The 13,144-nt window shown below is 45.6% G+C and overlaps 1 protein-coding gene across 4 annotated transcripts in view; it reads right to left on the reverse strand.

Moving 5' to 3' along the window:
• MEI1 (meiotic double-stranded break formation protein 1) overlaps nt 1–13,144 on the reverse strand; it is a 65,142-nt gene that overhangs the window by 9,931 nt on the left and 42,067 nt on the right. For all 4 annotated transcript variants that reach the window (XM_060307075.1, XM_030855787.2, XM_060307076.1 and 1 more), the window contains 5 exons: nt 9,249–9,414; nt 8,029–8,133; nt 3,212–3,322; nt 2,780–2,940; nt 53–134 (listed from right to left, as the gene is read on the reverse strand). In XM_060307075.1, the coding sequence (XP_060163058.1) occupies nt 53–134; nt 2,780–2,940; nt 3,212–3,322; nt 8,029–8,133; nt 9,249–9,414 (625 nt within the window). The remainder of the gene's footprint in view (nt 1–52; nt 135–2,779; nt 2,941–3,211; nt 3,323–8,028; nt 8,134–9,248; nt 9,415–13,144) is intronic.

Genomic DNA, 13,144 nt, shown 5'->3' on the forward strand with positions numbered 1-13,144 from the left:
GAATCTAGGGGAAAGGTTTTTCCTCTCCGGCTAGAGGCCCTTGGTCCCACACCTGAGAGCAGCGCAGCCTTTTTCTTCGGAAAGCTGAGGGCCTTCAATACTTGGTCCAGTTCCACAGACAGTGTCTGATGAACCTGGCAGGGCAGAGGGTAAAGGGGTAACCCCCACATTCTGGGAGCTTGGGCAGAAAACCACCTGCTACAATACCTCTTTTACCCCCCCTACACATACCCGCTGCATCCAGAAGGACAGAGGAGGCCACACAGAGTCTTGTGAGCCTCACGGATCCTGGATTCAGGAGCTTGAGGAGGAAAATCAAGCCCAGACCTGGAGAACCCTGCTTCTCCCAAGTGTCCCCCATCCTCAGAGAGCTCCTGCACCAGGGAGTCTTCCCCAGCCTTAGCTGTGGGTCAGTCTCCTCTTCAGCCCACCAACCACCTAACTCAGATCTGGAGTCCAATGGCCCGGAATCAAAATCCTGGCTCTGCCACTTGCCAGCTGTATGGCCGTGGGCAAGTCACCACACTGCACCTCTCTCAGCCTGCCTTACTTCCTTCACCTATGAAAAGGGAACAGTGCCACCTGCTTTCACTCTCTCCAGAGCTATCGTGAAGAAGAGCTGAGGACCAGCATCGTGAATATGCTCCTTAATGTCAAAGCAATGACCATACTGAGGGGTTAGTTTGGGTGACAGGTTCAAAGCTGTGAGTCTGCTCTGCTCTCCTTACCCAGAACATACGCTGCCTGAAGGCAGCTTTTCCTCTACTTGGATCTACAAGTGCTTGGCACAAAGCAATTCCTCAAAAATGCTTGTTAGGGCTTCCCTTGTGGCGCAGTGGTTAAGAATCCACCTATCAATGCAGGGGACACGAGTTCGAGCCCTGGTATGGGAATATCCCACATGGGGCAACTAAGCCCGTGCACCACAACTACTGAGCCTGCGCTCTAGAGCCCGCGAGCCACAACTACTGAAGCCCGCGCACCTAGAGCCCATGCTCCAGAACAAGAGAAGCCACCACAACAAAGAGTAGCCCCCGCTCTCTGCAACTAGAGAAAGCCCGTGCACAGCAACGAAGAGTAGCCCCCGCTCTCTGCAACTAGAGAAAGCCCGCACACAGCAACAAAGACCCAACACAGCCAAAAAAAAAAAAAAAAAAAAAAAAAATGCTTGTTAGCTGGTGGAATTGGCAGGTTCCAGGCAGAAGAACCAACTTGTATAAAGGTATGGAGATGCCATACTAATCTAAGATGTAAACAGAGGAAGCTGTGTGTGGAGGTTATATGGGAACTCTGTGCTATCTGCTCAATGTTTTTGTAAATCTAAAACTGTCCTAAAAATAATAGCTATTAAAAATCAACCAAAAACAAACAAAAAAAGTACTGAGATGTGAAAGAGCACAGTTGACTGGGAGAAGAGCAAACACTTGGTCAGAAGACAGGAAAGGAGGGTAGAATGGCAGAAAGTAAGGCTGCAGAGGGGCCTGATAGGAAGGGTCTCAGCAGCCATGAGGAGAACAAAAAGGCTGCTGAAGGACAGTGAGCAGAGGGTAAGTGTGTACAGACCGTGGCCATAGGGATAGGAGCGGTGGAGCAAGGGAGAGGCTGGAGGCCAGAAGACTGTGAATAGGCCATATCAGTGGTGAGGACGAATGATCAGGCCTGAACTAGGGCAGAGGGGAGAACTTAAGAGTAGAGGTAGTTACGTAATTGGCTAGTTATGAGCTGAGGGCCAGGGCAGAACCAAAAACAAGGTGCAGGCTTCCATCCAGGCAGGTGACTGCAGGGGGAGGGGTGGGCCCAATAGCCGCACATAGGAAAGTAGGAGAGGTTCCTGTCCCAAATCAACCCCACTGGCAACTAGCTGAGGATCTACGCTATAACGTAGATGTGCCACAGCTTACTGAAACCCTAGAGGCCAAACTTGAAAACTCACTTCACTTCTACACAAATGAGTGTGTGCCTGGCATTAGATTGGCACAGAGCTGGGCACAGTGTGAGGATACCTCAAAGGCTAGGAGATGGTTTCTGTCCACTAGGGGCAGCCAGCCTTAGGGAGGAAACACCTGACTGTGAAGCAGCCCACAGAGGAGCTCATGCAGGGCACTAGGATGACAAGGTCATACAAGAGGGAGGGGCTGCGAGGAAACGGGGTGCTCTGTGGATATGTCCATGGCCCTCCTGTTCCCTGCATCACCTTCTCAAACGGTCACATGACAGCTTACACAGTATGGCACTCACAGCTTGCCACCCACAACTTCAAGGTCACACGCTGGATTCTGCCTTCTTGTCCAGTCTGACAGTCCATTCCCTACACTCCAGCCACACAGTACCTCACCACTCTTCAAATATATATACCAAGTCTTAAATTTGTGCAGCTTCAGGCCTGTGCTCATATCATTCTCTTTGCCTGGAGCACCCTTACCCCACTATTTTAGCCGGGTACAGTCTTGCTTACCTTTTAGGGCTTTGCTTAAAGATTACAACACAAGTTCCCCAAGTCTGGGGTATATACTGTATTCATTTTTTATTCCTCTGTGCCTAGAATACAGCCTGGCATGCAGGTGATCCATGTGTACTAAATGGATTAATGTAAACCAACTTGACAACAGCCTTGAATGTTTTTTCCCTGTTTTGTAGGCAAGGAAAATGAAGCTCAGAGAGTTAAATACCTTGCCAAGGTTACACAACTAATAAGCCACAGATCTGGGATCAGAACTCAAGATCTTGTCACTCCTTGAGTGCCACGCATGCCCCAAAGCAACAGGGGTTAGAAACTAACCTGCAGATTGCCATCGTGCTGCTGGGCAGAGAAGGAGGCAGTGAGCAGCCAGGCGGAGCAGAGGAGCTCGGTCCTGGGAGAGCCCTCCTCAGCCCAGGTGAGGGCCAGCGTCTTCTCTAGAAGCTCTATCAGGGCCGTGCTGCTCAAGAGCACTGCAGCAGCTGTAGAGGGTTGGGCAGGGCAGGCGGTGTTTAGTTAGCACCCGATGGGTGCTTCATACACACATGGTGAATGAACAAAAGGATCAGCTTAAGGCTCTAAGTTTCATTTCGGAACCACAGGTTACTGGAACCAGAAAGGACCTTAGGACCATCCGATCCAGCCACACACCCCCTTTTTAATTTTTTTTAGATGGAAAAACTGAGGGCAGCAAGGGCCATAGACACTGCCCAGCACCCTTCCTCTTCACTATGCCAGCCCGGGCCCCAGCACCTCTTTTCTGACTGCCCAGCGTGGTCTGATGAAGGCTCCAATACAGGAAGTTGAAGGAGGGCTGCAGGATGTCCGTGTCAGTGGGACTGCATTTCCCACACAGCTTGCTCACTGCAAGAGATGAGAGTGCCCTGGAGCCCCAGTGCTCAGCACTCCATGGCTTTAGCACACACCAGCACTCACACTTCTTACAGCTAGTGGCCCTCAACTAGCTAATTTCAGATGTCAGTCTTGGGGACCAAGCACAAACTGAGCACCCCTGATATTACGGCCAGTGAAAAGAAACAGTGACAAACCCGAAGGTATGTTCACACCCTCCATCTGAACAAACATCAGGCAAGCAGCCCACAGCTGCACATTAGAACAGACTGCACAAGTGTAGGTGGTCAAAAGGCATCCTATGACAGCGCTCATGCCAGCACAGACTCCAGGTTGGAGAGTCTGCAGAGGTCACATAGGCCAACCTGCCACCATCAGCAGAAAGAAGATCCAGTCTCTGAATTCTTCCAGCAACAGGGCACTCGCCACCTTCACAGGGGAGCTCTGTAACCGTCAACGTGCAGTTCCCTAAACTTGCCGTATTCTCTCTCTCACATCACCTCCATCTGGCTAACTCCTTTCCTCCTATTCAGCAATCAAGGTTCAGCTCAAAGTTCACCTCCCTCATGAAGCCTTAATCTCTCATGGCAAGATTAAATGCCTCTTCATGCTCTGCCAGCCCTCAGCGAGCAGTTACTACACTGGAGAGTAGACATCTACAGAGCACATCCCTTTCGTCTTGGGAATTACCTCTCCTTGCTCCCCTGCCCCCCACCATCCTAGATATGAAACCTACCTAAGTCTCCATTCCTTTTTTTTTTTTTTTTTTTTTTTTTTTGCGGTACGCAGGCCTCTCACTGTTGTGGCCTCTCCCATTGCGGAGCACAGGCTCTGGACGCGCAGGCTCAGCGGCCATGGCTCACGGGCCCAGCTGCTCCGCAGCACGTAGGATCTCCCTGGACGGGGGGCACGAACCCATGTCCCCCAAATCGGCAGGCGGACTCTCAACCACTGCGCCACCAGGGAAGCCCAGTTAGATTATTTGAGATTTTTCTTGTTTCTTGAGGTAGGCTTGTATAGCTATAAACTTCCCTCTTAGAACTGCTTTTGCTGCATCCCATATGTTTTGGATCGCAGTGTTTTCACTGTCATTTGTCTCTAGGCATTTTTTGATTTCCTCTTGATATCTTCAGTGATCTCTTGGTTATTTAGTAACATATTGTCTAGCTTCCATGTGTTTGTGTTTTTTACGTTTTTTCCCTGTAATTGATTTCTAATCTCATAGTGTTGTGGTCAGAAAAGATGCTTGATATGATTTCACTTTTCTTAAATTTACTGAGGCTTGATTTGTGACCCAAGATGTGATCTATCCTGGAGAGTGTTCCATGTGCACTTGAGAAGAAAGTGTAATCTGCTGTTTTGGGATGGAATGTCCTATAAATATCAATTAAATCTATCTGGTCTATTGTGTCATTTAAAGCTTCTGTTTCCTTATTTATTTTCATTTTGGATGATCTGTCCATTGGTGTAAGTGAGGTGTTAAAGTCCCCCACTATTATTGTGTTACTGTTGATTTCCTGTTTTACAGCTGTTAGCAGTTGCCTTATGTATTGAGGTGCTATGTTGGGTGCATATATATTTATAATTGTTATATCTTCTTCTTGGATTGATCCCTTGATCATTATGTAGTGTCCTTCCTTGTCTCTTGCAACATTCTTTATTTTAAAGTCTATTTTATCTGATATGAGTATTGCTACTCCAGCTTTCTTTTGATTTCCATTTGCATGGAATATCTTTTTCCATCCCCTCACTTTCAGTCTGTATGTGTCCCTAGGTCTGAAGTGGGTCTCTTATAGACAGCATATATATGGGTCTTGTTTTTGTATCCATTCAGCAAGCCTGTGTCTTTTGGTTGGAGCATTTAATCCATTAACGTTTAAGATAATTATCAATATGTATGTTCCTATGACCATTTTCTTAATTGTTTTGGGTTTGTTTTTGTAGGTCCTTTTCTTCTCTTGTGTTTCCCAGTTAGAGAAGTTCCTTTAGCATTTGTTGTAGAGCTGGTTTGGTGGTGCTGAATTCTCTTAGCTTTTGCTTGTCTGTAAAGCTTTTGGTTTCTCCATCAAATCTGAATGAGATCCTTGCTGGGTTGAGTAATCTTGTTTTTAGGTTCTTCCCTTTCATCACTTTATTAAGTATATCATGCCACTCCCTTCTGGCTTGTAGAGTTTCTGCTGAGAAATCAGCTGTTAACCTTGTGGGAGCTCCCTTGTATGTTATTTGTCGTTTTTCCCTTGCTGCTTTCAATAATTTTTCTTTGTCTTTAATTTTTGCCAATTTCATTACTATGTGTCTCAGCGTGTTTCTCCTTGGGTTTATGCTGTATGGGACTCTCTGTGCTTCCTAGACTTGGGTGGCTATTTCCTTTCCCATGTTAGGGAAGTTTTCGACTATTCTTCAAATATTTTCTTGGGTCCTTTCTCTCTCTCTTCTCCGTCTGGGACCCCTATAATGCAAATGTTGTTGCGTTTAATGTTGTCCCTGAGGTCTCTTAGGCTGTCTTCATTTCTTTTCATTCTTTTTTCTTTATTCTGTTCCCTGGCAGTGAATTCCACCATTCTGTCTTCCAGGTCACTTATCCGTTCTTCTGCCTGTTATTCTGCTATTGATTCCTTCTAGTGTAGTTTTCATTTCAGTTATTGTATTGTTCATCTCTGTTTGTTTGTTCTTTAATTCTTCTAGGTCTTTGTTAAACATTTCTTGCATCTTCTCGATCTTTGCCTCCATTATTTTTCTGAGGTCCTGGATCATCTTCATTATCGTTATTCTGAATTCTTTTTCTGGAAGGTTGCCTATCTCCACTTCATTTAGTTGTTTTTCTGGGGTTTTATCTTGTTCCTTCATCTGGTACATAGCCCTCTGCCTTTTCATCTTGTCTATCTTTCTGTGAATGTGGTTTTTGATCCACAGGCTGCAGGACCGTAGTTCTTCTTGCTTCTGCTGTCTGCCCCACCATTCACTTTTTTGGCAGCCACAGCACACTTGACTTTGCTTGGCTTGTGGTCAACCAGACAAGCAGGCCCCCCAACCATACCCTCACCTGTGAACTACAGTCCTCTACCCTCAATGCTCTCAAATAAAAGTACTCAAGGGTTATACATAAATGTATATTCATTTCACGTGTATGTTTCAGCCTGTTATTTCTCCCTGTTAGAGGCCCTTTCTATTTATTTATTTGGCCACAGTATATGGCTTGTGGGATCTTAGTTCCCCAACCAGGGATCAAACCCATGCCCCCTGCAATGGAAGTGCAGAGCCCTAACCATTGGACAACCAGGGAATTCCTTAGAGGCCCTTTTTTTTTTTTAGATTACTACTTTTTTTTTAAAAAAACATCTTTACTGGAGTATAATTGTTTACAATGGTGTGTTAGTTTCTGCTTTATAACAAAGTGAATCAGCTATACATATACATATACATATATCCCCATATCTCCTCCCTCTTTCATCTTCCTCCCACCCTCCCTATCCCACCCCTCTAGGTGGTCACAAAGCACCGAGCTGATCTCCCTGTGCTATGTGGCTGCTTCCCACTAGCTATATATTTTACATTTGGTAGTGTATATATGTCCATGCCACTCTCTCACTTCGTCCCAGCTTACCCTCCCCCTCCCCGTGTCCTCAAGTCCATTCCCTAGAGGCCCTTTTGATGGCTGTTTTTGTCACACACAGACCTCCCTCCCAGCTGAGCATCATCCTTAACCTGATAAGATAGGCAGCCATGACCAGCTCCAGGTCAGGCCTGGAGGCTCTTTTTGAGCTAGACACTGATCTTCTCATGAGAAGCCTTGGGCTCCAGGCAGGGAAAAAAACCATCCTCACCTTTGGCCACCTGACAGTCCACAGGTACTGAGGACACACCATTTCTCCTATTAATTTCAACCTTGCTTCAACAAATTTTCCTGAGGGTACTGCCTATGAACTAGTGACCGCATTAATGAGCAATAAAAGGTCCTGAGAGGTTTGAAGTATGGGTAGAAAAGAGGCCTAGAGAACTGTGACTGGATCATCAGATCCTGAGTCAGCTGTGGGGTGAAGTGGAAAACTGAGTTTGTGCCAGGAAAAATGAAGATACATGGATTGTACCCAATGAAGGCCTACTCTGTGCCAAGCATCGTGTGGCATTCTACATCTACGGTTATTTTTGTATCAACCCTAAATCAGGTATGCACTATTATTTTACCTATGAGGAACCAAATGCTCATAGAGGCAAGGTGACTGCCCAAGGTTGCATAATTAATGACTAAGCTGAGAACAAACCCAGGCATTCCTGATTCTGGAGCTTGTCACAATGATTTTTTTTTTTTTTTTTTGATTTTCCAAACATTACCAGAGAATGAGCGAGAAAGTTCTGGAAGGTCCTTTATCAAGAAGCCCACAGGAGATCAACCAATCAGGGAACTGTGCACGAGCTGATTGCATACCCTGCAACCCTCATCCCTCACCTTGCCTTTAAAAATTCTTTGCTGAAACCCTTCGGGGAGTTCAGGGTTTGGGGGCATGAGTCCCCGTTCTCCTTGCACGGCCCTGCAATAAACCTCTCTCTCCTCCAAAAAGAAAAAAAAAAAAAAAAGCCCACAGGAGTAGACTGACCCACTAGCTTCTTCCAAAAAGATGAAAGGGTGGAAGAAAGGAACAAGGCCAGCACCACTGAGAACACACCCACAGCACGCCCAGCCCCAGGCCCTCAGGCACTGTCCCAAGCAGCCAGAGCACCTTGGTGAAGGAGCTTCATGGCCATGCTGTCCAGTTCTTGCTCTGACTCGTTTCTCAGCTGCACTAAGGAGAGGAGGCTCAGCAGCAAAGGCAGGTTCCCCGAGGCTGTGAGAAACAAGGAGAGCTGGTCAGGGGGATTGACCATCAGATCACCCTAAGGTCAGACAGGCACCCACGACCCACCAGCGGTAAATAGTTTGTTGGGATTTACCCCTATTTCCTGTCTTTTTCCTTCTTCATTTAGAAGAGGGGCAACTGACGTACTGAGTGCCAGCTCTGGGTTGGGTACCAGGAATTCATTATTTCACTTAATCATCCTAAAAATCATGTGAAGTAGGGATTGTTATTCCTATTTTGCAGTTAAGAAAACTGAGGCCCAGAGAGGCTGAGTGACATCTCCAAGGCCCCACAGCAGCAGGGCCAGGGCCAGGACTTGAACCCAAATTTCAATCCAGTGCTCACAGTCATTCCACTATGTGTTTCCAAGAAATCTCATGGCTCTTAAACACTATTATTAGTTAGTTGTGGCTTGTCCTTCCCTGAAAAAGAAAGACTCAGCTCTTCTAAATACCCTTAAACATACCTCCAAACCGCCGTCCTCAATCAGAACTGGACCAAGTGAGCCACAGCTCTCTACCTACTTCCTCTTAATTGCTTTGAAATTTAAAAATTCAACTTTCTGAGAGTAATCAGACCAATCCCAGTCTTTCAGTGTCTTCATACTGTACCAAATATCAAGCTTCCTTGACTCCAGGGAGTCCCATTCCAGATTTAGAAACCATCCTTTTGGATCTCACCAGGAGCTTCCAATACATCACAGATCCACCCCCTTCCCAGCCCCTGCTGGCTGCTGCTGCCTCCCTGACCTCCCCAGTATTTACCCCTTTTTTCTTCCCAACTGGAGGCTGCCATTCCTGTGACAAACAGCTCTGAGCACATGCTGGGCAGGGTGGGGACATGCATGCATACATCAAACACTCTCACCCATGCAGACATTAAACATAAGCACACTCAAACCACATACACAAACCAAATATGTTGAGCACCCACTCTCCAATGAGAGGAAGGAGATAAAGTTTAGTTTGATGCCCCACTGTTCTGACTTTTCTTTTGCATGGAAAACTCTGATTCTCTCTCCTAGAGCAGACCTCATCAGGGCAGAGATGCCACTTCTGTCTGACCTTCAGGTCAATACGTGCCCCCAGCAGCTGCAGACTGACCTTCTGATGGGGAGGACCCATGTTCCACCAGCAGATGCTGTAGGATCAGCAGGAAGTGGCCTCGGATGAGACCACCCACTTGGACATCCTCATTCCTCCTCAAAAAGGTCCTCAGGACGATCAGTACCTTGCGGGCTGTGTCCACTGGACTGGAATAGATGAGGTCCTGAGCAGGAGAGAAGGAAGCCAGAGCTCAGAGGGCATTATGGTTAGGGACAGGTGGACAGTGAATAAGAGAGGAGCTGGGGAAGGGTCCCAAATGATGGTGTCACAGAACCTGGGGAAAGAAGCACTCACTCAGCATCTACCATGCATCATCCTGTCAAATAAGTCTATCCTAAATAGGAGACAATGAAGGCTCAGAGAGATTATGTGATGTGCCAAACTTCATGTAAGCTAGTAAGTGGCACAATTAGGATTTGAATACGGGTCTCCTAACTCCAAGCCCAAAGCTCTTTCTACTTTCTGGGATGCCTCTCTCTTGTAAATGGAATTACAGGGTCAAGAAGAGGTTATTTCAGAACAGGGGACCTGAGGGTGCCTTAAGGGAGAAGGGGGCGGGGGATGGAGATGTCACAGGGCAGGCAGAGGATGGGTTAGGACAGATTCAGGGTACAGGAAGGGAAGCAAGGACCAGATCAGGCCCTGTCTCTGCCATGGCATCTGGCTATTTCTGCCCCAAGGTGTAAAGGCCTTAGTTTCAGAAGGTGGGAAAGAACATTGCTTTTTATTTGCTTTCAGAGTTATTTTAATGAGGATATGTTAAAGGCAAAGCCAGCAGAAGCCACACCAGAGGCTATCCTACTGATAGCTCCTGGCACCTTCTAGCTCAAACAAGCCAATTCCATTGGACAGGCCAGTTAGGGCTGGGTGTCATGAAACCAAGGTTACACACAGACTCCCTTTCCAGGGAAGACAACTTCTGACACAGAGAGACATGATTACAGGGCAACTGGCCAGACAAATCCAGATGGGCTGATCACTGGGTAGCACAGGGGTGTCTGGGCCTGGCTCTTTAAAAACCTCTGCAGCTGCCAGAGAAACAACTAAAATATTGATGAAATAATTCATATTTTATGGCAAGATGAGAAAAATTAACAAAATTTTTTTTCTACTTGTTTGGGCATCCTCCCTCCCCTTTGGCGTATACTGTGCACCTGCATTAACCAGACCTCCTTAGGAGACAACATTCTTTCTTAATCTCATCAAGGGTCACAACGCACAACTCCTTAGGGGATAATTTCCTTCCTAATCTTGTAAGGAGCCACGATGACCTGTGACGCACTACTTGCTTTGTACATGTAGATCTGGATTGTGTAAACTGTCAATAACACATCATTTAACCATTTGTCTCAAAAACTTACATCACTGTGCTTTGACCTCTTACAGGCAGAACAGTCCTCAGAGCTTTCCTTTTTTTTTTGCCACACCACGTGGCTGGCAGGACCTTAGTTCCCCAACTAGGGATCGAACCCTTTCCCCCTGCAGTGGAAGCAAAGAGTCCTTACTACTGGACCACCAGGGAATTTCCCTCAGAGCTTTCTGAAAGACTGTCTCCTGGGTTATAATCCTCAGGTTGGCTCAAATAAAATTTTCCATTTCTTTCTTAGATTGACTATTGATTAATTTTTGTTGACATTATCAATAGCAATCACTCAATTAGGGCCTGATAATGTCAGGTACTGTGCTGTGTTTAAACTGTAGTTGTATGTTTGTTTATACATTATCTGTATCTTCATGATAACTCTTCCAGGTAGGTGCACCCAGATTTTTCAAATGAGCAAACTGGGACAGATTAAGTAGTTTGCCTATCAAGAAAGCAGTGGCATTGTAAGTTCTACTACGCTATGATTTAATGAAGGGCAGGGATGAGATTGGCTTCATTTTTGTTACCTTGTAGGGACTCAGAAAACATCTCTGGAAGGAAAGGATCTCAGAATGAGAGGGCTAGAGGTTCATTTCCACCAACCTTTTTTACTTTACAGAGTATGAGGCTAAAGCCCAGATGAGGTATGATTTGCCCAAGGTCACAGGGCCCAAGGCCAAACCAGTTTCCCACTCCTGCTCCTTCACTGGCACACAGCTGCCTGACTGCCAGAGCTGGTCCCTTAGAAACCGGAGTTAGTAAATGTTAGTGCAAAAGGAAGGGGGCTACTTAGCATTTGGCAGCCATGCTGAATGCCAGGGGAAGGAGTGCACCCCACCATATGGGTCAGTGGAAAGGCTCTGGGTGGAGCATGGCCCACTCCACAGTCTCTCCTGTCCAGAGCTGTCCAGAACTCTCTGGGACTGGACCGACCAGAGGGATGTGGCCAAGCAGGGAACAAACAGAGCTGCTGTTTTTTACACATAAACAACCTACATGAAAGACAACGCGTTGATAAGAGTGGCAATTAACAGCTTTGTTTTCACCTGTTAATTACACATATCAAAAACAGAAATTGGTACCAACACATATTTTTAGACTCTTTCCTCTCCTGCGGCTAGAAGCTGGGGAGAAATGGTAGGAATTATATACACATGAACAAACAACAAAGCTGTTCCTTGCTATTTTTTCTTACCACTGATGTTTCTAGGATCTAATTTAGTGAAAAACTCATTAATTTAGGCTCCAGTCATGGTCATGATCTTTATTAGCTATATGACCTTGGCAATTCAATAAGCCTCTGTGAGATTAACATTATCCGGTTCAGAGTCAGTCAATAATCAGTGAATGATAGTCTACCGTGTATAGCATATCACAAGTGTTCCTAAATATTCTTTCATTTATCCCCATGTTATCTCCCTTATGCATGTGAGGAAACCGAAGCTCAGAGAAGCCTTCATCTTCCAGTTGTTAGTGGTTTGTTGTGTCTGGGTCTCTCACTGGCCCATGGGGCAGGGACTAGGTGAAATTCATCCCTATATCCCTAGTGCTCAAACAAACAGCTCTCCCATTAGATGAAACACTGAATTTAGCTGAGTTTACTGGAAAGAACATTAGGGAGTCAAAATCTGGGTTTTAATCTCAGCTCTTGTGACCTTGGACAAATCTCTCTAAACCTATTTCTTCATCTGTTTAAAAAGAAAAAAATAAGATACCATGATTAGTATCTTTCTCAGAAGATCTGAATTTTTCTTTTTTGAGAGACTTAGATCTGTCCGGATCCCTAACTCAATAGGTCAGCAAAAATTTATAAGTACCTGTTATATGTGAGGAATTGACCCTGAATACATTACCTGGCAAAGAAAATCCAGTATCTTAGCTCTGTCCATTGCTACTCTGCCTGGCATCCCATCTTTTCTTCTTTCCCTATGCACTAATGGTTTATTTTTAACCCGTTCCTTCTTCTCCTTTCTTCCCCCTCCAAGGAAGAATTTGAGCCAAAGCATGAATGTGGCCCCTATCAAGCCAACACGTGTGTGATTTCACAAGACGACAGATCTCAGGGAAAAAGGTGAAGATTTAAGTCTGAGTGGGGAGTGTGTACATGAGAATGTGACTACAGACAGATGTAGGTACCTAAGGATGTGAGATATATAATATGCAGGTGTTATTTCCACCACAGTCACTCCAATAAAGTCAGGGAATCGTGTTTGTTGATGATAAGAATATCAAAGGAACACCCACTCTTCTCTAAAGGGCTATGTCATTCTTCCAGGACTAAGGGGTGGGGAGCCAAGTAACTGGCATTGAAGGCAGGGGTTCTAAAGAGTGTCTCATATGCTAGTGTGCTCAGTTTGGGACCTAAAACTAGTAATTGGTCACTAAATACAAATTGTCAAATGTGTAAATAATTTCCTTTTTAATATATATATATAAATTATAGCAGTCATCCCTATAATAATGAGGAAAAAAAGATGGAATTAAAGTCAGTGTGTTAGATACTGCAGACAGCAGGCGGCTTACTTATCTA

The sequence above is a fragment of the Globicephala melas genome, chromosome 10, assembly GCF_963455315.2.
Source record: "Globicephala melas chromosome 10, mGloMel1.2, whole genome shotgun sequence".
NCBI lineage: Eukaryota > Metazoa > Chordata > Mammalia > Artiodactyla > Delphinidae > Globicephala > Globicephala melas.